General features: G+C 39.5%; 2 protein-coding genes across 6 annotated transcripts in view; one reads left to right on the top strand and one right to left on the bottom strand.

Moving 5' to 3' along the window:
* Nucleotides 1–25,013, bottom strand: part of il1rapl1a (interleukin 1 receptor accessory protein-like 1a) — a 108,609-nt gene that overhangs the window by 23,870 nt on the left and 59,726 nt on the right. For all 4 annotated transcript variants that reach the window (XM_065251700.2, XM_065251702.2, XM_065251701.2 and 1 more), the window contains one exon: nt 19,767–19,841. In XM_065251700.2, the coding sequence (XP_065107772.1) occupies nt 19,767–19,841 (75 nt within the window). The remainder of the gene's footprint in view (nt 1–19,766; nt 19,842–25,013) is intronic.
* On the top strand, nt 93–7,920 carry LOC135733280 (uncharacterized). 2 transcript variants are annotated; one of them, XR_010526929.2, is made up of 3 exons: nt 93–319; nt 546–7,606; nt 7,833–7,920. XR_010526929.2 is itself a non-coding variant. In XM_065251693.2 (2 exons), exon 2 carries the CDS (start codon nt 1,238–1,240, stop codon nt 7,187–7,189), a length of 5,952 nt encoding a protein of 1,983 aa, XP_065107765.1. In that variant the 5' UTR covers nt 93–319; nt 546–1,237; the 3' UTR covers nt 7,190–7,912. The 2 variants fall into 2 exon arrangements, 1 of the variants encoding a protein (XP_065107765.1); XM_065251693.2 differs by having other exon boundaries at nt 546–7,912.

The raw sequence follows: 25,013 nt of genomic DNA, 5'->3' as shown, positions 1-25,013 counted from the left end.
AAAACAGTCAGTTATGTCTTAAAGTGAACGCAAACAGTTCAGAAAGAAATCAGATGTGTGTTAGTATATGGATCTGTGCTTATTCGGTGTAAGTGGCCACTAGAGGTCACTAAGTTTACCTTTCCATTGAATGTCAATCACATTACCGGGTTGAGACTGCAACCCCGGAATCTGAATAGCGACAGATGGTTTCTCTGCTTGTGTTTTCTTGCTTGTGTCCGGGGGACTTGGATATGCCTTTTTGATTATAAGTCAGCGATTGTTGCAAGCAGCATTATATTGAGGATTTGCAGTTGCACCCCTTGGTGAGCGGAATGAGGTGTGTAGTTTGTGTTATGTTTATCAAACTTTTATTTATATCATTGTTTTGCAAGCTGTTCGCGTGGTCTGAACGCATCACGTGTTAACAATGTTTATATTTTGTACCTTTTTATTTCTATGTCTTGAATGTAATTTGATGTGAAAAATACTGTGATAAGCTTATAAGTATAAAAAACAATGTTATAATCAGGTTTATGTGACCTGCTATTTGTGTTTACTTTTAGTTTTCACGGTGCTTATGAAGAAGATTGAAAATAAATGATTAACGTTACACCCGTTAGAGACTCTCTGCTTGTTATCGGGAAACCGGGGGGCAGCTACAGTGAAAACTCAGCCGCTGAGCCATCCATCCACGCCATCTTCGTTCAGCTGATATGAGATCGGCCAACGCTACACGTGCGAGTGTGTGGATTCCATGGCTGCAGCGAGAGGCCTTCATCGACTAAGCTGGTAAACTCGACTTGAGACATCAATATAGAAGTCAGTGCCACAAATGGAATTACATGCTCAGTTAATTCATATGGGACTTTGCACATTTTAAGAAAATAAAGAAAGGCAATATCCAAATTACTTCAAGAGGATTTTGACTGTGCTACAAAGTACTGTAAATGCTAGACCAGTAAGACAAAGCACAAAGTCTAATGGCACAATTGTTTCACTTCTCCTGAAAGACTTTAACCCTTTAATTCTGACATCTTTGAGAAATAAATTGTCTGTTTGCAAATTGTCAGCAGTAATCTTGTTAAGACATTTGTATTGTATCTGTTTACTCTTTGGGGTCCAGCACAAGTGTAGACGTCTGATGTAAGTGGCAGCATAGTTGAGAAGTCTAAACCGTCATTTACTTCAAATTGAGTTTAGATGTAACCCCCCCCCCAAAGCTTTATAGTTTAAACAGATCTACTGAGTCTTTACAATGTCATCTCCTGCCGACAATATGGAAAACCCTTCAGAAGCACACCAGACTAGGTCAAGCTCCCGCGAGCGTAGTTTAACAACAAAGGGTCAAGAGTTACGTGAACAGGAAGCAATAAAAAATGAAAGGATATTCAACAAAGCCTATGATGCCTGGAAACACGTAGCAAAGGAGGTTAGAACCAAATTAAAAGTTTTCTGCTCTGCTGAGGATCTTGATAGGATTCAAACAGAAGTCAAATCTAAACAAGCTATAGTACACCAAAATTATGAACCCATTCGACGCAATCAAACCGCTACTCCAGTTATCACCAAAAGAATGGATGCATGTGACACTCTAACAGTTGAGATCTGCGACCTTGTCAGCAAACGGCTAAAGAACATAGACGAGGCTTTCAATGACCAACTAGAGAAAGCGAGAGTGAGAATAGCGCTAAATAAGGATGATTATGGGTCAGTTTTTGGGAATACTAAAACAGAAACAGTAACTTCTGAATCATTACAAAGATCAGAACTTAACTCAAGCGTCAACTCAAAATCCTCTAGCAAACGTGCAGACGCCGAAGCAGAATTAGCAGCCAAAGTAGAAGAGGCTAAAGCCATGCAAAAAATACAAGCCCAACAAGCGAAACTCGACAAACTGGAAAGTGAATGGAAACTCAAGGAAACTCAAATGTTAGCAGAAATAAAGCAAAGGGAGGCTGAAATAAAACAAAAGCTAGAAGCGGAAAAGACAAAGTTGCAACAACTACAGGTAAATAGCGAAGTAAGAGTAGCAGCAGCTCGCGTGAGAGCCTATAACAACTTTGATGGTCTCGAAAGTTTTAAGGAAGACACAGATCAGGAAACTCAGCATGATCAACAAGACATGGGACCCGAGATCTCGCTAAATCCGCAAGCAGCACCTTTCCAGCCTCACTTTATACCCTCCAACGTGAAAGTAACTCAGGACGAAACAAGTCTCGCTCAGGCAATTGCAAGCTCACTTACCTTAAGCCGCCTACCTGTTCCCGAACCGACTGTGTTCTCTGGTGACCCCCTAAAGTTCATAGACTGGAGGATATCTTTCTTGGCTCTCATCGATCAGAAACCCCTTCCTGCTAGTGAGAAAATGTTTTACTTAAAGAACTACCTCGCTGGGGAGGCACGTAAGGCCGTAGAAGGATTTTTCTTCCACAACTCAGAGCAAGCATACAAGGGCGCCTGGGCAGTCTTACAGGACAGATATGGAAGTCCATTCATTGTCCAAAGAGCATTCAGGGACAAGCTCACAAAGTGGCCAAAAATTGCGGCAAACGATCCAATAGCATTAAGAGAGTTCGCAGATTTCCTTCAAGGCTGCGCCGAGGCCATACCTCACGTCAAGGGCCTGAGCATTCTAAACGATTGTGAAGAAAATCATAAACTCCTTAAAAAGCTGCCTGAATGGATGATACGCAGATGGAGCCGTATAGTTGTAGAAGAGCTAGACAGGTCTGGAGAATTTCCAAGCTTTGCACACTTCACAGGATTTATGCAAGAAGAAGCTCGCGTCGCCTGCAACCCCATTGCATCCCCTCTCTTGATGAACCTTAAACCTAGCGACGAGAGATTCCCAAGAAGAGCTAAGGCACTCAACACAAGCATACAAACGAAAAGTCCCATCTCAGGAACCATCGAAAACCCAAACTTGAGGCTACCTTGCTTAGTCTGTAAGGATGAAACACACGGCGTCGTCAAGTGCCCAGCCTTCGCAGCAAAGACTCCAGATGAAAAGAAAGCCTTCATCCTCGAAAACCACCTGTGCTTCGGATGCCTAAGGAAGGGGCATATTACCAAGGCATGTAAGAGGCGTCACACCTGTGGTACTTGTGGCCGACGTCATCCAACCTGTCTGCACATAGACAGAGACAGGAATCCCGCTGAACCTGCAGACAGAGAGTTTACGGCTCCAGGGAACCGTACAAGCAAGGAAATTCAAAGGGTTATGTCTCATGCTTTGACCCAGCATAGCTCTGCTACATCTAGCATTGTTCCAGTTCTCGTGTCGTCAATCAAAGAACCCAAGAAGGAAACACTCACCTATGCCTTGCTCGACACCCAGAGCGACTCCACCTTCATCTTGGATGATCTGGTTGCTGAACTTAATGTAAGTGTACAGCCTGTGCAGCTTAAACTCAGCACAATGACAGCTGTCGATACAGTCATAGCAAGCAAGGCTGTGTGCGGTCTACAGGTCCGGGGACTCAACTCTGAAATTTACGTCCAACTACATCAGGCGTATGCACGAGAGTTTATTCCAGTCGATAAGTCTCACATCCCTACTAGAGATACAGCCCTCCATTGGCCTCATCTGAAAAGTCTGGCAAAAGAGTTGCACCCGCTTCAAGATTGCGAGGTGGGTTTGTTAATCGGCTACAATTGTCCGTCAGCTCTGGCTCCTCTGGAAGTGATCACAGGTGAACACAGCGAACCATTTGCGCAAAAAACTCTGCTTGGATGGAGCATAATCGGATCAGCCAATCCTTATTTGGACAGACGAGGAGATGAAAGCTTTGTGCATCGCGTCGCAGTGAAGGAGGTACCATTGGCCACTGATGTGTTGAAAGTACTGGAGTCAGACTTTAATGAGAAAAGTTACGAGGACAAGTACGTATCACAGAACGACGTTCACTTTATACAGTTTCTTAATGACAACATTAAACAGAAAGATGACGGCCGTCTCGAGATACCTCTACCCTTCAAGGACAATTGTTTCCCGACTCTACCGAACAACAAAAGGCTGGCTACTCTCCGACTGCAACACCTAGAGAAAAAGCTAAGGGCTAACAAACAGTACCTCGAGCAATACATTGCTTTCATGGGTGAAATTATACAGAAAGGTCACGCTGAGCCAGCCCCTCCACTCGCTGAAGGAGAGACGGTGTGGTATATTCCCCACCACGGAGTGTACAACCCCAAGAAGCCAGGGAAATTAAGGGTTGTGTTCGACTGCTCGGCAAAGTTTCGAGGGATCTCCCTGAATGACACTCTGCTAACGGGGCCCGATCTGATTAACTCTTTAGTAGGAGTTCTTTGTCGCTTTAGAAGAGAAGCTGTGGCTGTGATCTGCGACATCGAAAAGATGTTCCACCAATTTAGCGTTTCGCCCAAAGCCCGCAACTACTTGAGATTTCTGTGGTGGAAGGACGGATTGCTCAACACAGAACCACAGGAGTATAGAATGTCGGTCCACCTTTTCGGAGCTGCATCCTCCCCAGGATGTGCCAACTTTTGTCTTAAATATCTGGCACAAAACAACAAGGAAAAACACCCTGTAGCCTCTGAATTCGTGGAAAAGAACTTCTACGTGGACGACGGATTAACCAGCGTCCCTACAGCCAAAGAAGCCAAAGAGTTAATCATCAGCGCTCAAGAATTGTGTCAAGGTGCCGGCCTGCGGCTGCATAAGTTCAACTCCAACCTTAAGGAAGTTCTTTCCTGCATTGCTCCCTCAGAAAGAGCCATAAGCACTGATACCTTTAACTTCCAAACTGATGCAACCTCAGAAGGACTCGTACTTGGTATCCAGTGGTCAGCAGAAAACGACACATTCAGTTTCCACGGTAATGTAAAGGACCACCCCCCAACTCGCCGTGGTCTCCTGTCAGTTGTGGCTTCCCTGTATGACCCTCTAGGGTTTATAGCCCCCTTCATTCTGAGTGGCAAACGCATCCTGCAGGAACTATGTTGCAAAGGCATTGAATGGGACGACCCTATTCCTGAGTACTTGCGTTCACGGTGGGAGGAGTGGAAAAACGACTTGCAGAATCTTAAAGAAGTCACCATACCTCGTTGTTATCATCCTCAAAACTTTGGCAAGATCGTCAGAGTGGAACTGCATCACTTCTCGGACGCTAGTACCACAGGTTACGGGGCCTGCTCCTACCTAAGATACAAAAACGACAGGAATGAGATACACTGCAGCTTCGTTATGGCTAAAGCGAGGGTAGCTCCTCTGAAGATCACAAGCATTCCACGATTGGAACTCTCTGCCGCAGTCACTGCAGCCAGAATGAGTATCATGCTAAAGGCGGAGCTTGACATGAAAATCGAGCAAGAATTCTTCTGGACAGACTCACAAGTAGTACTCGCCTATATTAACAACGAGGCGCGAAGATTTCATGTGTTCGTGGCGAACCGTGTACAATTGATAAGAGAGATTACAGACCCAAGCCAATGGAACTATGTAGACACAGCCCATAACCCAGCGGATTATGCATCTAGAGGTCTTCTTGTTCGTGACATCTCCTCCACTAGCTGGTTGTCAGGACCCAAGTTTCTGTGGGACCAAAAGCCACTGCCCTCGCTTAAACCATCTACCGAGTTGCTTGTAGGTGACCCTGAAATCAAGTCAATTCAAGTGCATGCTACTCAATTTAGCGAACAAAACGACATCTTGGAGCGACTGAGTCGATTTTCCACCTGGACGACACTGATTAAGGTGGTAGCCAGAATTAAAAGACTTGGGTCTAGGCAGAGCCATTCAGCTGGTGAAGTTGTGACCGTTGAGGAACGCTCGAGAGCCGCTAAAGTGGTGTTTCAGCTCGTTCAGCTGCAAGCCTTTCCCCAAGATCAAAGGACGTTGCAAAGAAATCCCAGTGGGAGCACTATTCCAAACTCAAGTCCTCTTCGTCACCTCGACCCCATTTTGGAGGAGGGACTTATTCGCGTTGGAGGAAGACTTAAAGGTTCCACTCTCAGCCAAGAACAAAAGCACCCCATCATTCTCCCTAAGGACAGCTACATTACCAAGCTGATTTTATCCCATTACCACGAAAAGACCTGTCATCAAGGTCGAAATCAGACTATGAATGAGCTGCGAGCAAACGGATTCTGGCCTCTCGGTGGGAATAAGTCAGTCGCCAAATTAATACATGAATGTGTGAGATGCCGGAGGCTCAGAAGACCGACTGAAGAGCAACGAATGTCTGAACTCCCCAGAGAGCGCTGTGAAGTCTCTGCTCCTTTCACATTCTGTGGAATGGATTGTTTCGGCCCATTCATCACTAAACGAGGCCGCAAGGAGTGTAAGAGATATGGACTTATCTTCACATGCTTAGCTTCTCGAGCAGTTCATCTTGAAATGCTGGAAGACATGACCACGGACGCTTTTATCAACGCCTTGAGGTGCTTTATTAGCCTTAGAGGAGCTGTTAGTCACCTTTACTGCGATCAGGGCTCAAACTTCGTGGGTGCGAAGAACGAGTTAAAGGAAGCGCTCAAGCAATGTGACGCAGAGGCTTTGAAAGCTTTTCTTGCGGACAGACAGTGTGAATTCATTTTCAACGCCCCGTCTGCGAGTCATGCAGGCGGGGTGTGGGAACGCCAAATTCGGTCTATTCGTAATGTGCTGAACATCACAATTGCTCAATGTCCAGGAAGATTGGACGATGCTTCCCTGAGAACCCTACTCTACGAAGCTATGGCCATCGTCAACAGCCGTCCACTAAATGTTGATGGAATTAATGACCCAATGACTTTGGAACCTTTAACTCCAAACCACCTTGTACTGATGAAGTCTAAGGTCGCCTTACCACCTCCAGGAAAGTTCGTCAAAGAAGATATGTATGCTGCAAAGAGATGGCGCAGAGTACAGTTCTTAACTGAACAATTCTGGAGCCGGTGGAAGAAAGAATACCTCTTGAATGTGTCTACGAGGCAAAAATGGCACGTACCTCGACGCAACTTGCAAATAGATGATATAGTCATCATCAAAGAGGATACACTTCCAAGGAATCAGTGGCAATTAGCTCGTGTAGTCGAGACTACAGAAGGATCAGATGGTTTGGTTCGTAGAGTAAAGGTTCAAGTTGGAGATAAAGGACTACAACAGAAACAAAGTCATAGCTACAAACATTCAATTATTGAACGGCCAATTCAAAAATTGGTACTTCTCATTGAAGATAAAACCAGTAAGTTAACGCCTTGTTAACTAAGGGAAAACACTTACATCAGACGTGTTCAGTTAAGGAATGTGAAACAAGTTTATGTCTGCTTGCTACTTATATTCATATGCTTTATAGTCTGCTTTTCCATAGTCTAGAAATCATGTTCTAAATAACTGTTGGTTAATTCCTTTCTTTTGCATTCATTAAGTATAACATGATTTGGTGGGAGTGTAAGTGGCCACTAGAGGTCACTAAGTTTACCTTTCCATTGAATGTCAATCACATTACCGGGTTGAGACTGCAACCCCGGAATCTGAATAGCGACAGATGGTTTCTCTGCTTGTGTTTTCTTGCTTGTGTCCGGGGGACTTGGATATGCCTTTTTGATTATAAGTCAGCGATTGTTGCAAGCAGCATTATATTGAGGATTTGCAGTTGCACCCCTTGGTGAGCGGAATGAGGTGTGTAGTTTGTGTTATGTTTATCAAACTTTTATTTATATCATTGTTTTGCAAGCTGTTCGCGTGGTCTGAACGCATCACGTGTTAACAATGTTTATATTTTGTACCTTTTTATTTCTATGTCTTGAATGTAATTTGATGTGAAAAATACTGTGATAAGCTTATAAGTATAAAAAACAATGTTATAATCAGGTTTATGTGACCTGCTATTTGTGTTTACTTTTAGTTTTCACGGTGCTTATGAAGAAGATTGAAAATAAATGATTAACGTTACACCCGTTAGAGACTCTCTGCTTGTTATCGGGAAACCGGGGGGCAGCTACATTCGGTCTTAAGTGACAGTACAGTACCCCCCAAATAATCTGCTTATGTTTGTATCATTATGTTAATCAAACAACAGAAAACAAAAGAAAAATCACTTCTGTAGCTTTAAAAAGATTTATTATATTTAAAAGCATTTGTTTCTAGTTCTGTTCCTAAATAATACTGTTATAAGTAACATTGTTCTTTTCTATTTTCATATGCTTAGAATTTCTTGTTTTATTTTTCTTTTTTTCTTTTTTTGCTGATCCAAAAATTATATGTAATCTGTTTAACCACTACTATATTGTAAAATTAGGCATTTAAGAATTTGAGAGAAGGCATTAAAGTCCACCCTATTTTACAGAGGTCCATGGCCTCGCCACCTGACGCCCTGTGAGAATATGGTGTAAAGTGCAAATATTTTGTAAACTTCGAAGAACTCTGTATCTTGAGCAGAACAAACACAATCCCGTAGGTCACCAGTTTTTGTTTTTGTTTTACTTGAGCATGCCTATAGACTGAACTAACTATGCGCATGATGATACCGTTATCACAGATTCGCGTTTGCAATGTTTACACAAAGACGACAAGAGATCGTTATCAAACTTGCACATTGAAACCAGTCTACAAAATATTGCATTTTCAGGACCTCTAAACGCTGTTGTCGTGTAAACGAACAGCCAAACCGCATAAACGTGTATAAAATACTGATAAAGTGTATACATTAAATGCACTGTAAGTCTTATTAGATATAAGCGTCAGCCAAATGTAATGCATAAATGTAAACTAAAGAATGAGCGACAATTATTTTCTGTGGTAATGAACATAAATGCTGTCCATTAAGCTTAACTTGTATTGAACCTGAAACATTCCTTTAAAGGCCATCTTAGAAACTGCTAGAGCATGAAAGGTCATGATGACTCTAATAGGCACATATGCTTGATTAAAACGTGCCCTTGTGGACCCAAAATGTAGGACAAAGGAGTCTGAAGTGAAAACTTGAGAATAAAGAATAAGATAGTTTTTTCTTATTAAGTCCAGTCATTCCTCTATTGGTCTCTCTCAGTCTTTTTCAAATTGAACTGAAAATGTTAATGTGCCTTGGACAAAATGATCAAAAATGTGAATCGGCTAATTAACTACTTGCCGCTCATTGGCTGTTACAATCTCTCATTCGCCTGCTGCGCATTACATACCAAAGTTTAATAAACAAAGATTAGATTTGAATGAACAGGGATAAAAAATTAATCATTTAATCCACAGCCACGGCCTGATAGCTGAAAATGGGCTCGTAAAACTGCTAATATCTGGTTCTGGGCTATTTAGCACAAAATCCTAACATCGGAAATGCAGCTTTTTTCCCAAATCAACTGTTTTTGCTCTGTTCCTTTAAGGATATCAGTGTCCAATCTTACCCAATAATAAATTGAGATGTTTATTTAGAGAAATGCCCTTATCTCTCCGATGGTTGCTTAGCAACAACTGTATTATTTTGGGCAAGGGTGATTAATATTAAGAAGTGTTCTCTGAATACCTCTGCTGCACAAATCCTTCTCAGTTCTGTGTTAATGTGTGTGTGTGCATTTTGTGCCATCTGTGTGTTCTTCCTGTGGAGGAAGAAAAGCAAAGACATACAGTGAATCCATTTCAATTGTTATTTTCAGTTCAGTTAAAGGAATAGGTCACCCTAAAAATGAAAATACTGCAAATCATTTATTCACCCTCGTGTTGTGCCAAACCCAACTCCCATCGGTTCAATTTAGATCAATGCATTCAATACGGTTTCAATTTGATTTAGAAATGTGATCTTAGCCTTAAGTCCTTCCAGCATATGTTCCATTCGATCAATTCATCTGGAATGGCGACTGCACAGACATAAAGAGACAGGACAAGAAAGGTCACAATATTTTCTTTTCATGTTGAATACGAGTCAGCTCGCTCTCTTTTATATCTCTTTTCATCTCGCTAGATTTCCCCTCTTTTATTTGTTTGTCTGTGATATTTGAGTTGTGTTTGTGTGTGTGTTCTCAGGTGTGTGCGCTGTGTCCCCATTGCCATTAATAATGTCTGGAAGTGATAGGTTCACACATGGCGCAGTCTATCTATCTCTCCCTCTCTCTACCCTTCACTCATCGTGCCATCATCCAATCCTCTCACATCATCATCTGTTCCACATCTACGACAGAGAGCATGAAAAATGATTTCGATAGCTCATCTTTCATAATAAGCATGTTTATGGCAAAGTAATGACCGTATACATCATACATATCACATTGTATTACACATTAGCATCTAAAGGTTTGAAATAACTAGTATTAGACCAGCTATATACACTTATAAAACTGTGTGTGTGAGAGTGTGTGCATGTGTGTCTATTTCTCTGCGTGTCCAATAGGATTTCTGCAGGAAGTCTTCAGCCAAAAGTGATTCCCCTCTGAAACGTCCTAAAAGCATTAAAAATTCCTCCACCAGCTCAGGATTCCGTCTCCCTTTCCCAGAACCTCATCCTTCATTTTTTAATGCTCTCCCTTGCTTCACAATCACTTTGCTAATTTCCATCTGTCACTCATTTTTTTTCTTTAGATGTCACCTGCGACCTAGTCTCAGTCTCAGCCTTGGCCCATGGACTGTTGGTTGAATGTCTGATGCATATGGAACAATTTTCTCAAAACAATTCAACAGATGTTGAAGTCGTCCTCTGGTTGAATTATAAGGGATTTCTGGGAGATGTGAGTGTTGCGATCTTTAACGGTCCACCCAGAAACAACACAAAGCCATCTGATCAAAGAAGAAAGCTTTCATGTTTACATCGGTGACAATATGCTTAATCAAGATCGGTTAAATGCTGTATGTTTAAAAGTATGCAAGGTATTTTAATGTGTTTGCTATTGTTGCTATAAACTTCAGAGACGTTCGTGAATGATAGTTGCACACCGGTCTGTAATTATGGCGACATCTCCAAGCACCTAAACATGATGTGGCACAAAGCGAAATGTTATTGGTTGCTTTACATGTCAATTATATGACCTCTTGAGCGGTCCTTGGCCATTTAAAACTGCCATGGTTCCTAGACATTTTGTAGGAAGTATGTGTGACCCACACATTTCAAATTCTGATGAACTATAAAATTATTATTAGCGGTAACACTTTACAATAAGCTTGTATTTGTTAACAATTAGTAAATGCATTTACTAACAATGATCAATATTTCTACAGTATTTATTTAGCTTAGTTCATGTTAGTTTCAGAATTTAGTAATACATTTTTAAACTCTTTCCTTACCATTGACGAGTTATCCCATCAATTACGCTTCCCTAACGAGTTTTTACAGTAATCTATAATTCCGCTATTATCCACTAGGGGGCGCTCTTACCCAATTTAGAAAAACTGAAGCATCAAATAATTTTACAAAATTGAAAACACAGTGTATGTTTTGCTCATAGTTCTGAGTCTCCCCGGTTGCATGAAAGTTCTTAAACTAAGAAATCCCTTAGATAGGTTAAGGGTATCCTTAACTCTTTCCCCGCCAGGGTTTTTAAAAAAAGTTGCCAGCCAGCGCCAGCATTTTTCATGATTTTCACAAAAGTTTAATGCCTTCCAGAAAATGTTCTTCTTTAAATATATAAACAAACAATATATCAGATGAAAGAACAGACCCAGACCCTCTGCTTTCAAAAAAAAAAAAAAAAAAAAAAAAGTTTTATCCTACCTTCATTAGTTCTCTTGTAATCACCTCTCAAACATGGCTAGGTTTCTTCAAAAACACCTAATTTTGAGCAAAAAGCTGAGATAATTCCATTTTTGTGAAGGACTTTTGAATGAGATCAGATGCAGAGCGATCTTTAAAACATACACGGAGTTCTTTCTCTTTCACGTGAGGCGCTACTTCCGGGTTATATAAGTAGCGGAAGTGCGCCACCTGGTGGATAATAGCGGTATTGCGGAAAGACGGAAAATCTCGTCATTGGCGGGGAAGCGTTTTCTCTTAATTGACGAGATATCTCGTCAATGGCGGTGAAAGAGTTAATAAAAAATGGGTTGCAAAAAAAACCCTAAGTAGGTACTTTTACATGCAACCAAATAATTCGTTTGTAATCGTATTGACTGCTCAATTGTAAAGAAAAGCCTTCATGTAAACACCTTAATCAATATGATTGAGGACGATCGGATGCAAATTTGGATCGTATTGAAGGGGGTGGTGTACTCCGATATGTGATCCGATCAGCAGGAGAAAAGTATGCATGTAAACGCGTGAATCGTAGTATTTTCAATATATGTATCTCTTATATCACATGGTTCTCATCACAGAAACATGCAGTAGAAAGGCAATAGCAACACGCATTATTAAGGTAACGTTAATGGGGTCACGAGCTGTACACGCTATGTACTACTGTACATTCTGCAGCGTTTATGTGTACTTTTTAAATATTAGGCTACTTAAAGCAATAAAATAGCTGTGCTTTCTGAAAAGTGTGTTTTTATTACCTATATCTGAAAACTTCTTAAGAACAACTTTCTCCAACTTCGTTTTGACTTTTACTCAGAGATAAAGCGTGAACTCGATGAGAGATGTTGTCTGCAGCGTAGCGTTGCCAAGTCCTCTGCTGGTTAAAGATTAAATGATTTCGTTGCTTAGTTATTTGGGCTGTGAATAGTCATTGGGATGCTTTTGGGCTAGTTTTGATAACTATTCGGATGGTTTTGATACGCTAATCTGGCAACCTTGGTTGTGCACTTGCTCAGACATTCGGTTTGGATTCTATAGAATGTACATGACTAAACAAACATTTAAATCAGATTGCAATGTTTAGGGTGCATGTAAACTGTATCGTCGTAACCTTCAATCATATTAAATTCAATCGGATTGACAAAATTTTGTGCATGTAAACATAGATAATTTTCACTTAGGGAACCATAAGGGGCTGATCACTAAACGCGTTTATGGCAGTCGCAGGCGCCTTTTTTGAAAGATTTTCTATGGGCAGAGAGAGTTATGCGAACTGTTTATGCACATCGAACACCTGCCACAGCACACGCTTTTAAAGAAGCGCTGAGAGCTGAAAAATGCCCAATCATTTGGACCATTTGCGTCTTTCCATTGTCCAATCGGATTACAGGAGATGCAGGCCTTTCATTGTGGCGACAGACAGAACTGACAGAAGTTTGCAGAAGTTTGAAACAACCGAACTCCACTTAATCTTTCCTGCGTGCATTTCCGAGCGTTTTAAAGCGTTTGGTGTGATTAGCCCATAAGGGTGTCAATAGGTATTTACCCTTAAATGCTAAAGTATATCCTTAAGTTCTGCTTTGCCATGCTACAAAGTCCTTAGTACCCATTTTACCTTAAAAACTTAAGGGACTATAACAGGTCTGTTCCTTGCGATGTTTCATTGTACACAAATTGCTGTCTGTTGAGCTGTGTGCGTTGATTTGTTTAAGCTGTGAGATTTTGTAACTATAGCAACCGCTTCTTCATTGCCATGTTTTAAACACTTAGGTAAGGGTGACAGGTAAGACCTTTGTTGCAACGCTCTTAAAGAAATCCCTTACCTCAGGGATTTTGTTCTCCCTCAGGGAAACCTTCACTTAAGGAGTTTCATGGAGTTTCAAAGGAGTTTTCAATTTGGTATTTTTGAAGAAACTTACCCATATTTGAGAGGTTATAAAAAGAGAACAAATTAAATTAGGATTAAACTTTTTTGCTTGTTTGTTTATTTGTTTAAAAGCAGAGGGGTCTGTGCTTTCATTTAAATATATTGTATGTTTATATTAGGGCTGGGCATAGATTAATCTAGATTAATCTCATACAAAATAAAAGTAATTTTTTGCATAATATATGAGTTTGGGCTGTGTACGCATACACAGATAATATATATATATATATATATATATATATATATATATATATATATATATATATATATATATATATATATATATGTATATATATATATATATATGTATATATATATGTATATATATATATATATATATATATATATATATATATATATATATATATATATATATATATATGTATATATATTTAAGAAATGTTTTATTTATATATTTTTTATTCATATAGAATAAAGAATATATAAAAATATAAATAAATATATATACATGTATAAATATTTCTTAAATACATACATTATGTACATGCATTTATATATACATAATAATTATACACAGCACAAACTCATGTTATGCAAAAAATACTTTTATTTTCTATGAGATTAATCTAGATTAATCTATGCCCAGCACTAGTTTATTTATAGAAGAAAATGTTCCTGGGAGGCATTTTGTGAAACTTTTGTGAAATTCACAAAAAATGCTGGCGGACAACTTCAAATTAATACGCTGCATGCACACTACCAGCAACTTTGTCACTTCAACAAATTCACTGTTGCTCGTCTATTTCAGTGAGGTCATTAGGAGGCGTTCCTAATTCTTGTTGTCAATCGAGTAATCGTCCAATGCAGTAACTGATTAAAGATTAGTGATGTAAACTCCACGCTTCACTCCCATTGGTAGTCGCTCCCAAAAGTCACTCATCATTTGCATGAAGTTCAAGGTTTTTAACTTTGTCGTGTCCAGGGGCGGAGTGGGACCAAAATATCTACCGGGACATTTCGTAGACCACCAGCCCTCCATGGTAGAAAAAAAAGAAAGAAATGACTACACAACATGAAATACCAAGTGTTATAATAATTATTATTTTTAAAAGATCTTTAAGTCAACAACAGTCCCTAGTTTCAAGTAAGCTAAAGCTTAATTTGGTTGCCAAACAGTTTCTTATAAAATGATTAAGCCTATAGGAGAGAGGGATGTTTAATGTGACAAAATGTCAGTCATCGTGTGATAACGAAAATATAACGAGGCCTGGACTCCTTGTTCTGAGCATGTTGTCAGTGAACAGGCTGTATGTTGGCTAAGTTGCAGACACTCTGTAACAAAAACGTTTTCACGAAAACCTAGGGTATGGCAAAAATTCTTCGTACAAGAAGGCCATTCTCAAATAACAAATCTATGAAACCACATATGTGTACTCCATCAACCTGTACAAAATCATACTGACTGCACACGGATGTACACTTACTGACAACAATACGGAAGCAATACAAATGAAAAACAAAAATAGAAATCATGGTTGTTAAAAATGCTTTTCAAATTTTGTCATTCTTAACTAAGTGCAACTCCAGCTACAGATAAACTAAAACAAGATAATATCAAAACAAAACATACTGTAACATCCCTTCACAAATCTTGTCATTGCAACCGCCAATAAACACTTATAAACACACAATAAAGACTTTTAAATGATGTGATAAAGCACACGTACTGTAGTTAACCAACTAAGACTATAACACTAGTAAGTAAAACAGGGCTAAATGCAAAAACAAGTCTTACCTTTTGTAGTCGTGCAGATTTCATTCCACAAGTGGCCATATTCAAAAATGCGCGCAAATAATTAATACAATTCACTTCGACTGCGCTACAATTTCCCAGTGAAAGAGAACATGTATATTTATTCACAGAGAACAAATCATATTACTTCTGGAATAATGTATGCAATATGCATAGCGCGAGTGTGGGGGAGAACCAAGTCTGTTTGAATGTTAAAACAAAAAAGGAGTTTACTTGCGAAAATAAAGATTACAACAGCAGCAGTCATCATGAGACCTCCTGCAGGGGAAGGTTGGGGAACCCCAATGTTCGACTTCAAGCTGCGCTGCAAGAACGACAGGCTGATGACATCAAAGTACCGCGAGGGTGAGTCGAGAAATCATCGGAAGAGTTTGCTTTTGAACCGCTCTCGCGGCACGTTGATGTCATCCGCTTGTTGGTTCCTATGTTATAGCATAAAGTCGAACACACGTGTAAATTATCCCTATTAGTGATGTACCAATGTTCAGATACGTTCTACTAAAAATATTTAAAATTAGATTTAATGAGCATCATTATAGCCTGTTGATTTCTGATGTTTTGTCTTATCTGTGGGTGAACGAGGATAAGCTTTTTTATTGGTTGTTGCATTAAAATGTACCCAGATACAACAGTGCTATTTTCTGATTGGCTATTGTGTAGCCTCTTTCTTTTTTTTTGATTGGCTGTTAAGCTGCACTCTCGACTGGAACTCCAGGGGAGACGGCTTCTTGATAGAGCGGTGCGGCCAGATACATTTTGGGCGCTGCGGCATATTAAATATATGATTAATAGTTTTTCTGCGTGAGACCGGCCCTCAAAACACTACCGGCCCACCGGGAAAAGTCCCGCCTCTCCCGATTGCCACTCCGCCACTGGTCGTGTCACTAGACACACCCCATCCTGTTTACCAACGATCACCACTGCTCATGTCGCCGGAAATCGCCTAATCTCCATTAAATCATGTTGTTTTGTTGCTGCCTGACGCTTGTAATTTGAACGCGTATTAACATTATGTGATGCACAATGACTAACATTCAATTTTATTGAATTAACAAAGATAAATAAATGCTAATTAACAATACTGCTCATTGTTAGTTAATGTTAGCTAATACAACCTTATTGTAAAGTGTTACCTTATTAGCAAAGATTTTTCTGCTCAAGTTAGCTTAATTTCGCCTATTTATTAAGGCTTATTTCACAATAACTTTATCCCACTTATTACACGGCTATTTACCTCATAAATAAGGTAAGAAACATTAAATATTGATTTGAAATATTTTATTTGCTCATTCCTAACGAATGCAAACCTTCTGCAGGAAAACCTGTTTATTTTGAGACAAGACATATCATGTACACACTATTTGGTTGAATAATTTGTAAATATAATATTAATATTAACATTTTGTGTAATATTAAACTGTACCTGTCAAAATGTTTTGTGAGCTGTGTAATAATGTTGTTTAAATTGACTATGATTTACTTGTTTTTTTTTTATTCTTTGATCGCTGCTTTTTATAATGGATGCTGTTATATTATTTTAAACTTTATATTATTGTATTTGCTAAAGTTGCATTCAATAACTTTAACCTCATTAAAAGGTTTCCAAGAAAACTGTACTTTTGGGAAATGGCTTTAAAATGATATACATTCACATTACCAGTAGCCCAATAAAAGCTATTTTTACATATTTTACAATAAAAGCTGTGTGCACTTTCTCTCACTGGATAATTCATGGATGAATACAAATTGTGCATTTTGGAAAATGCAAGATTTTGTCTTTATATATGATATTGAGCATTTTACCAACTAAATAGAAACTGAACATTTAATTGTGCATTTTTATTACACAATTATTAAATAAAATCTAACATCCACGCTGCTAAGTGTCAGTATTCGTAAATGTTCCCCAGTCTATGAAAATAATTTTGTGACTTGCTGTTTTCCTCACAAAATCATTATGTAAAGAACATCCTGTGAAAATCTAACTTTGGTATTTTTAATACTGACTGAGTAAGGTCATGTCAAAAATTGAAATTAAAGTGAAATCCATCACTGAAATCAAACTTTGATGCTGCTAATCTCGCTAAATTAGATTATAAGGCTGGATTTCACAGACATGGTTACAAATCATACCTCCCATATTGCACATTTTTATTTTACTTTGTATGAATACAAATATTTCTCATTATGCTGCATATAGTTGTCTGTCCTACAGTTTTTGTCATGCTAAAAGCACACTACAGCATACACTGTACATACATTTACAACACAGTAGACCTCACCTCCACTGGCTTCTTCAAGTTCACCTAAGTCGCCTGCAAGACGCAGCGTCTAATCCTCAAAATGACTAATCATATGGTCAGTGTGTGTGTGTTTCCAGTCGATGAACAGTGTCCTGCTCTTTTTCTGCTCATTCAGAAGGCAGAACATGGTCAGAGTCGTTACAATATGCTCCAATCTGCTCTTGTTTCCAACATGCCTGAATCCAAAGTCTCGGCCAAACAAACAGACGCGCCTCCATCCACCACATACACACACACATGCGGTTCAGTTCAATGCACACGCAAATAGACTAGCAGACATGCGCGGACAAATGCGTCCCTGTCCGCTCCATATATAAAGGTATGTGCTTGCTTGGTTAAACACACACAGTGCCATCCAACAGAGGGCTGAGTGCATTTTTCTGCACCATATGGAGCCACCATTGTTGGAAGACTACAGCAGATAATTAGCATAGAGGATTTGCATTTATTTGAATGACTTCTATTCAGAGCGCAAAAAAAACCACAACATCATAATGCTGACTATAGCAGCTATCTGTCTAGCAGGGGAACTCCTCTCAGTTGGTGTGTTTGTGTGTGTTTGTGTGTTGACATAAACACACACACACACACACACAGCTGCTGAGCTATAACAGTGCGTAGCATGAGCTTTCTTGATGAGTTTCTTTTAGTAACAGTTTGACGTCTTTTCAATAAAAGAAGAGAGTAATTTGTTGAAACATGTTTTTATGTGCGTTTTATTTTGATGTGTGTGTGTGTGTGTGTGTGTGGTTGTGTGAGTCAGTAAATGTTTTCTGCATATAAACACAATTACTGAAGTAAAACAATGAACATACAAGCTACTGTATGCTTATAGTACATACAGTACAGCATACTGAATATGTTTTTCAATGCAGTATGCAATGCTAAACCGTGAAAATATTGTCACATCACTTTGTTAAGAGGGAAATTGGGTAAATTGAGAATGAAAAATGATGTGTCATTTATTTGCATGCATTGTGTGGGTTATTTCAGTATCTGATTTAAGGTAGGGCTGCACGATTTGGGTAATTTTTCCCATTGCGGTTGTTGATGCTAATATTGCGATGTGCGGTTGCGATTATAATAAATGGTATCATGAGTCAACTTGATGAGTTTTAAGGAAAATCCACACACATTTTAGTGATAATGCTAAAATGTGTATTTGTAAAACTAGAAATGTTTTCGTATTGCCACGTGATGTAGCAACTGCTCAGTGTCAGTAATCCTAAATCCAAAATACCACCATACAACAGACGTAGAGTTTTTTTTTTTACCAGATCACTGTCAATCTCCTCTGCATCCATCTTCGCTCTGGTATTTCCGCACTGCGCACACACAAGTGGCGACGCACGCCACACACAAGCATGCCACACGTGCACTGCCTTTTTTTGTTCGTTTTTCTTTCTTTTTTTTAAACAGCAAGGAAAATCATCAAACTGTTATCAGAAAGTTTGTGTTAAGTCCACACATTTATTTATTTAATATAATTGCAACATTTTGCGGTCATATAATCGCACAGGCTGACATCGCGATTGCGATTGCGATGCGATTAATTGTGCAGCACTAATTTAAGGCAAAACAGATAATGGAGCACACAGTCACAAAATTGTAGCTGACAGCAGTATATAGCTAGAAATAATATCAATTGAAACGATTAAAAAAAAAATCAATATAAAATCAACAAAAACATCCCTCATAGGACAAATTTTGTATTGCACCAGCTTTTTATATAGGGCGGTGACATAATGTTAATTTCATCATGGCTTCATCAGGCTTGATTTTTGGGAATCTGGTGCATCGTATAATACGTATAATTTACACCTCATTTGGAGCGAAAATAGGAAACAGCTGTGTGCATTCTTGTGGTGCCATCCGCTAATGTTGTGATGTAATTTTCCCTGTGACTGCGAAGTGATACTGTGATGATTGGCTCAATAAAAAAGGCAGTTTTCAAATACATTCCTGCATCAGCTAAAAAATGCCATTGAGATAAACAGAAATGATACGCTTTCTGCAGGTGTACAGACCTCCCTGTATCATGCATAAAATATGTGTACTCTGCACATTGCGGTAATATGGACGTCTAAAAACACCCCCACCGACAAACACTCAAAAGTCGGTCTTACCGAGCTGCACATCCATGGTGAGAAGCTTGTTTTCAGATGGGAACAGAATCCTGGGGGGCTCTTCAGTCAGAGGAGCTGAAAGACACACACACACACACAAAGCGTTATTTTTACTAAGTGCCATCAAGCACTTCGGATGAAGCACAAACGCTCCCTCTCTGCCCACTCGCTCATGATTGGATGAGTAAACTCTAGCATCTCGCCATCAACATCTCAGCGAGAATTGTCCTGGTCTCCCTGGTGTTCTCGTTTCGGTCTGTTCTCTCCTCTTGACTTTTTTTCTCTATCCGTCAACCTCCCCCCATCCCCCTCTCCAGAGCTTCCTCTCTCCATGTGGGCACGACGCTCTAAATTCCAGCTCATTTCCTTTGAGTCACAGAGGTGTATTTCTCTCTCTCTCTCTCTCTGGTGAGTTATGCTGACTGTGTTTGTTCAGTTGGCTTCTCTCAAGCACAAGATGACTCTAGGCAATACAACAGACACCGTGTTGCACGCCTGCGTTTGGCTTTAAATACGTCTTAATACTCAATTAATATTTGTGTATTTGTCGTAGCCCTAGATTGGCAGCAAGACGCGAGTGTGCCGTGACGCGGTGGGTGTGCGCTTAATAGAGAGCGAGCTGGAGGAAGTTTAAGCCGCGCGATCGCTCATCCAAAATCCAATTTTCACTCGGCGGAGAAAAGCGCACTGGCCCCTCCCGACGGATTATTCCGGGTGACTGACGGATAGCAAACAGCAAATTAATGAATTACGCTTCCGGAATATACACATCACACTGCTGACCCAGGCCATGCATTTACCCGTTGAAGTTTTATGGGAAACCATCACACTTATACACACGAGTACCATTCACACTCACAGCGACACTTGTTTGCTTTGTTTCGTGCTATGAGATTTTTTTCGGAGGGGGTGTGTGTGTAAGGGTTTTAATGAGCTTGTCAAGACTGCATCTATCGTAACATGTTTTAAACACAGCTTGTGGTCTCAGACGTGCTGAGATAGAGAGAATGAGGGAAAGAGAGAGAGGATGAGTCACCATACAAGTTGCTTGGTGTCTGGTTGAACAATTACACAGCTAATCCAAGCAGTGAGAAACCGAGTGGGTCATTTAATTTCATGTTCCCATCATGTCTTGATATAGTGTGATAATATCATTTTTCAAGATTGAAGAAGTTTTTGGTTTTTCCCAGGATCACAATTAGGAAAACAGGGGTGAATATGCAAGATGTTCACTCTTTTGCTTTGCACTGTTTTTTAACAGTTGGGTTAGAGGACATCATTCTTCTTTTCTCTAATCAAAAGCTTTCAAACAAAACATTTATACACATTTTTATCTTTGTTTTACTGTTGTAAAGGCATGTCACCAAAAATGAAAAATCTGTCATTATTTAGTCACTCTTATGCTGTTACAAACCTGTATACATTTCTTTGTTCCGATGAACACAAAGAAAGATATTTCGAGAAATGTTTTTAACCAAACCGATCAGAAGCACCATTCACTTCCATAGTAGGAATAAAAAGAAAACTAAGGGGCTAATCACACCAACCGCGCTTTAAACGCTTCGAAACGCAAGGCGCGACACCCTGCCTTTTTTATAAAAGAGCAGTGCGACGCAGCTTTTTATATTGCTTAGCAACCACCGAGTCAGCTGTCTTGTCAATCAAATATTGAAGCGTGAGCGCTCTTTTGCTGTTAACTGTCATATTAGCAGAAACTTTTAAAAGAGGGCGCTTGCTCTGACCTTGTTTGAGGGTGAGATGTGCACAAACACGCAGGAGAGAGTGAGTGACTGCAGTCCGGTTCTTCAAAGCAACTGTAAACTTCCCTCAAGACAACTTAAGGCCCGCCTCTCCCCTCATTCGATTGGACAATGGAAAGACGCGAATGACGTCGGGTGCTTCTCCTCTCTCAGCGCTCCTTCAAAAGCGCATGCTGCGGCCGGCGGCAAAAACCGCAAGGCGCTCGGCGCGCATAAACAGCGCGCATACGCGCCCTGCCCATAGAATATCATTCAAAAAAGGCGCCTGCAACTGCCATGAACGCTTTGGTGTGATTTGCTCCTAAGGAATAAGGAATTATTTAAGAATTGTTATAAGGAATAATTGAGGACGGGCCATTGAATTATTTTAAAATAATTGCATACCCAAGGTAGTAATGTGGCACAACATGAAGCGGAGTGCTGTTACACCACAGCCGTGCATTATTTTCAAATAATTCAAAGAAACTGATTCAATTATTTTGTTTATACCATGGTCACCACAGATATTGCTCTGATGGTTACTTTAAGTGTGTGCTGTAATATGATTCCATATATTGTTTACATGCAACGCAATTCCATACATTGTGCTTTACACACGACACCATTTTTTATAAGCAGCGCATTGTTTACACAGAGTACTTGTGCACATGGACGCCATATGCGATGTGTTTCTAAAGTTCAGTTTATGTACATGATAGTTTATCTGAATGTAGTGCTATCAGTAATATTTATCCATCAGTTATGTATGTAAGCTTATTTCTGTGAACAATTTATGCTAACAGATGTTTATAACTCTCTTACAGGTCTGCATCCCTCTCATCAGTACAAAATTATGAAGTGTAAAAACATATTCACACTTTTTTGGACATAAAGTTATATGGTAACATGAGCCACATGAAGTTTTTAGCTCTGTTGTGTATCAGTTTCTCAGTTTGTACAAGTTAAGTTTTTGAATAGGTTTTGTTTCCAAATAAACTGAAAATGTCCCACTGACCTTCATTTCTATTTTGATTATATTGTTAACTTCTTAATAAACCACAAACAAACATGTATACATGTATTTTGTCCTCACATTCTGTACTGTAGTTCCCTCTCACATTCCTGCCTAAAGGCTCATTATGCAGCTCATTATGAAAGTCTTTTGTTTGCTCAGCTGTCAATCAATCCTTCTCGCATTTGGCCCCTCTAAACAAAAAAAAAAGACACTTACAATTTCTAAATCAATATATTATTATTATTTATGTGACTGAGTAGGCAGAATGATTTTCACATCATTTTAAAGAAAAAAAATCTTCTAGATTCTGTTTAGAAAAGTCTTGTGAAAACATGTTTAGTTTGGGTTTTGTGGACTTTTATCAGTGACTTAAAATTTTTGCTTTTTTAAAAACAACACATACATTTTTTTCTCTCAAAAATACAAACATGTACATACATGCAGCTCATTTAATATTGTAGCCCAGTTTGTGCTAAACGCAGTGTTATGAGACACTTACCAAATGTAAGAGCATGTCAGAACCTCTGCCAGTGTCCCAAAATGGTTGGACCCCAGAGGGTTAATGCTGGATTCACACCAAACGCGGTAGAGGCGGCAAAAACGCGCTATTTGCACGTAGTTGGACGCTTGAACATTTTGAGTTTACTTCTTCAGTCCCGTGTAAAGCCGCTCGTGAAATTCTAGTCATTCGAGACATTCACGCGGAAATTTGCATCATGGGAGGGGCTTCTGCAACTCATGTCACTACTAGAGCAAGCTCCTGATTGGTTAACGCGGCTCGATTTTCTGCCAAAGTTCAGATTTTTCAACTCACGCGTTTCCTGCGACAACGCTCAAATTTGCGTTATTCGCCCAACGTTAAACGCCTCATTCGTGCCACAAGACCTCCTTACATAGACTTAACATTGAAATCACTCACACTTGACGCCTCTACCGCAGCTGGTGTGAAAGCAGCATAAGACATTTGACAGGTCAGTTGTGTGTTTATCAAAAATAATGCTCACCTGTGAAACATTTCTCAACCAATCAGAATCAAGCATTCAACAGCCCCAAAGTGTAATTGTTAATAATTTTGTAGGTTTATCTTGTGTCCAATGGGTTTTATCTATACCGTCTATGATGTTGGTGATATTACATGATTTGTCTCACATATTCCATCCTGAAATTGTTACGAAAATGTCAAACGTTGCCTAAAATAAATTACATTTAAATTCAAGCTGACACGCTCATATAAGATGACTTTTCATTTTTCACTGAGCAGTAACTGTTTCTATTCCGTGAAGTTTCATTCCGTTAGGCATTATGTTAATTTTATTGCCAGTGTTTGAATAACAAAGTGCAAATCAATAAAGTGCAAGTGACTGAGCTTGACCAGAGCATTTTTCTGAAAGTCTGATATACGATTTTAAGCAAACACTTTTTTACAATTACAACAACCCATCCAATTCATTTTCTTTTAAAGTTAAAGAGGTCGAAACATAACAAAAATTGACCATTATGTCACCATCAACAGTGACAACAGCCTTAATATAGAGATGCAGACACCTCAACGTCTAAAAAGAAAGCGACTGAGACAAAAGAAAGAGATGAAGAGAGAGAGATGGAGTGAAAATGTGGGTTGGCTCAGTAGCCAAAGATGAGTGTGACGGAGGGATGGCGTGATGCAGCACAGGGGAGAAATAAAGCAGCGCTCGGGCCGACGCGGTGGGGAGACTGGCTACACACAGCGGGGTGAGAGCTATAACACAGAAAAATCTCTCCTCTTTTAAATTCCTCCATGCTCTTTTCCTGTGTTATCGTGCGCACACACAAACACAAGCGTAGAGTAGTTTTCTGTGTGAAAAGAGTTCACGGAGTTTGAGTCTGATATATTGACAGACTGCGAGTAGGAGAGGTGTGATAGCGCTTTCTCCCTCTGAGGTTCACAACTCCAACACACAAACACACGCACCCACACAGACACAAACACACGTAAGCATGCACATATAGTCTCCCACAAACACACGCACATACATCGGCCCCAAAAAGTATCTGGATGCTCGAGTCACACCTAAAAATGTATGAATGGCTGTGCATTGGGTAACCACGCGAATTTCGAGTAGGACGTCTGACCTGAAGGGGTGTCTTGACTTTAGGAGTTGTATTAAACGCAGAATCACTTTGCAAAGGACACCTGTGTGAACTTCAGGTGAACTGACTTTATATCCATAAAAGTTGCAATTTTCTTTGCAGATGCCATTACTGATATTTTGTTATGTAATTCAATGACATTTCAATAGCTGTGACTAATGCTTAAAAATAACATTTAAAAAGCTACATTTATGTATTTACTTAAATTGTATGTTGTAAGTACTGTAGCAAAACCATGGTTAATATGTAGTTAAACTATAATAAATATGGTTTTCTGGTTTTAGTTGTATAGTAAAACCATGGTCATTTTTGTAAGGGAGTCAACATTCACTTTCATACAGGTGTGAAATGATGGATGAAAAA

This window comes from Paramisgurnus dabryanus, chromosome 15, assembly GCF_030506205.2.
Source record: "Paramisgurnus dabryanus chromosome 15, PD_genome_1.1, whole genome shotgun sequence".
Classification (NCBI taxonomy): domain Eukaryota; kingdom Metazoa; phylum Chordata; class Actinopteri; order Cypriniformes; family Cobitidae; genus Paramisgurnus; species Paramisgurnus dabryanus.
This window is presented reverse-complemented; position numbering and strand designations above follow the sequence as displayed.

Bases quoted from the DNA above. Each gene is read 5' to 3' on its own strand.
- LOC135733280 (XM_065251693.2), top strand. From the start codon at position 1,238: ATGTCATCTCCTGCCGACAATATGGAAAACCCTTCAGAAGCACACCAG.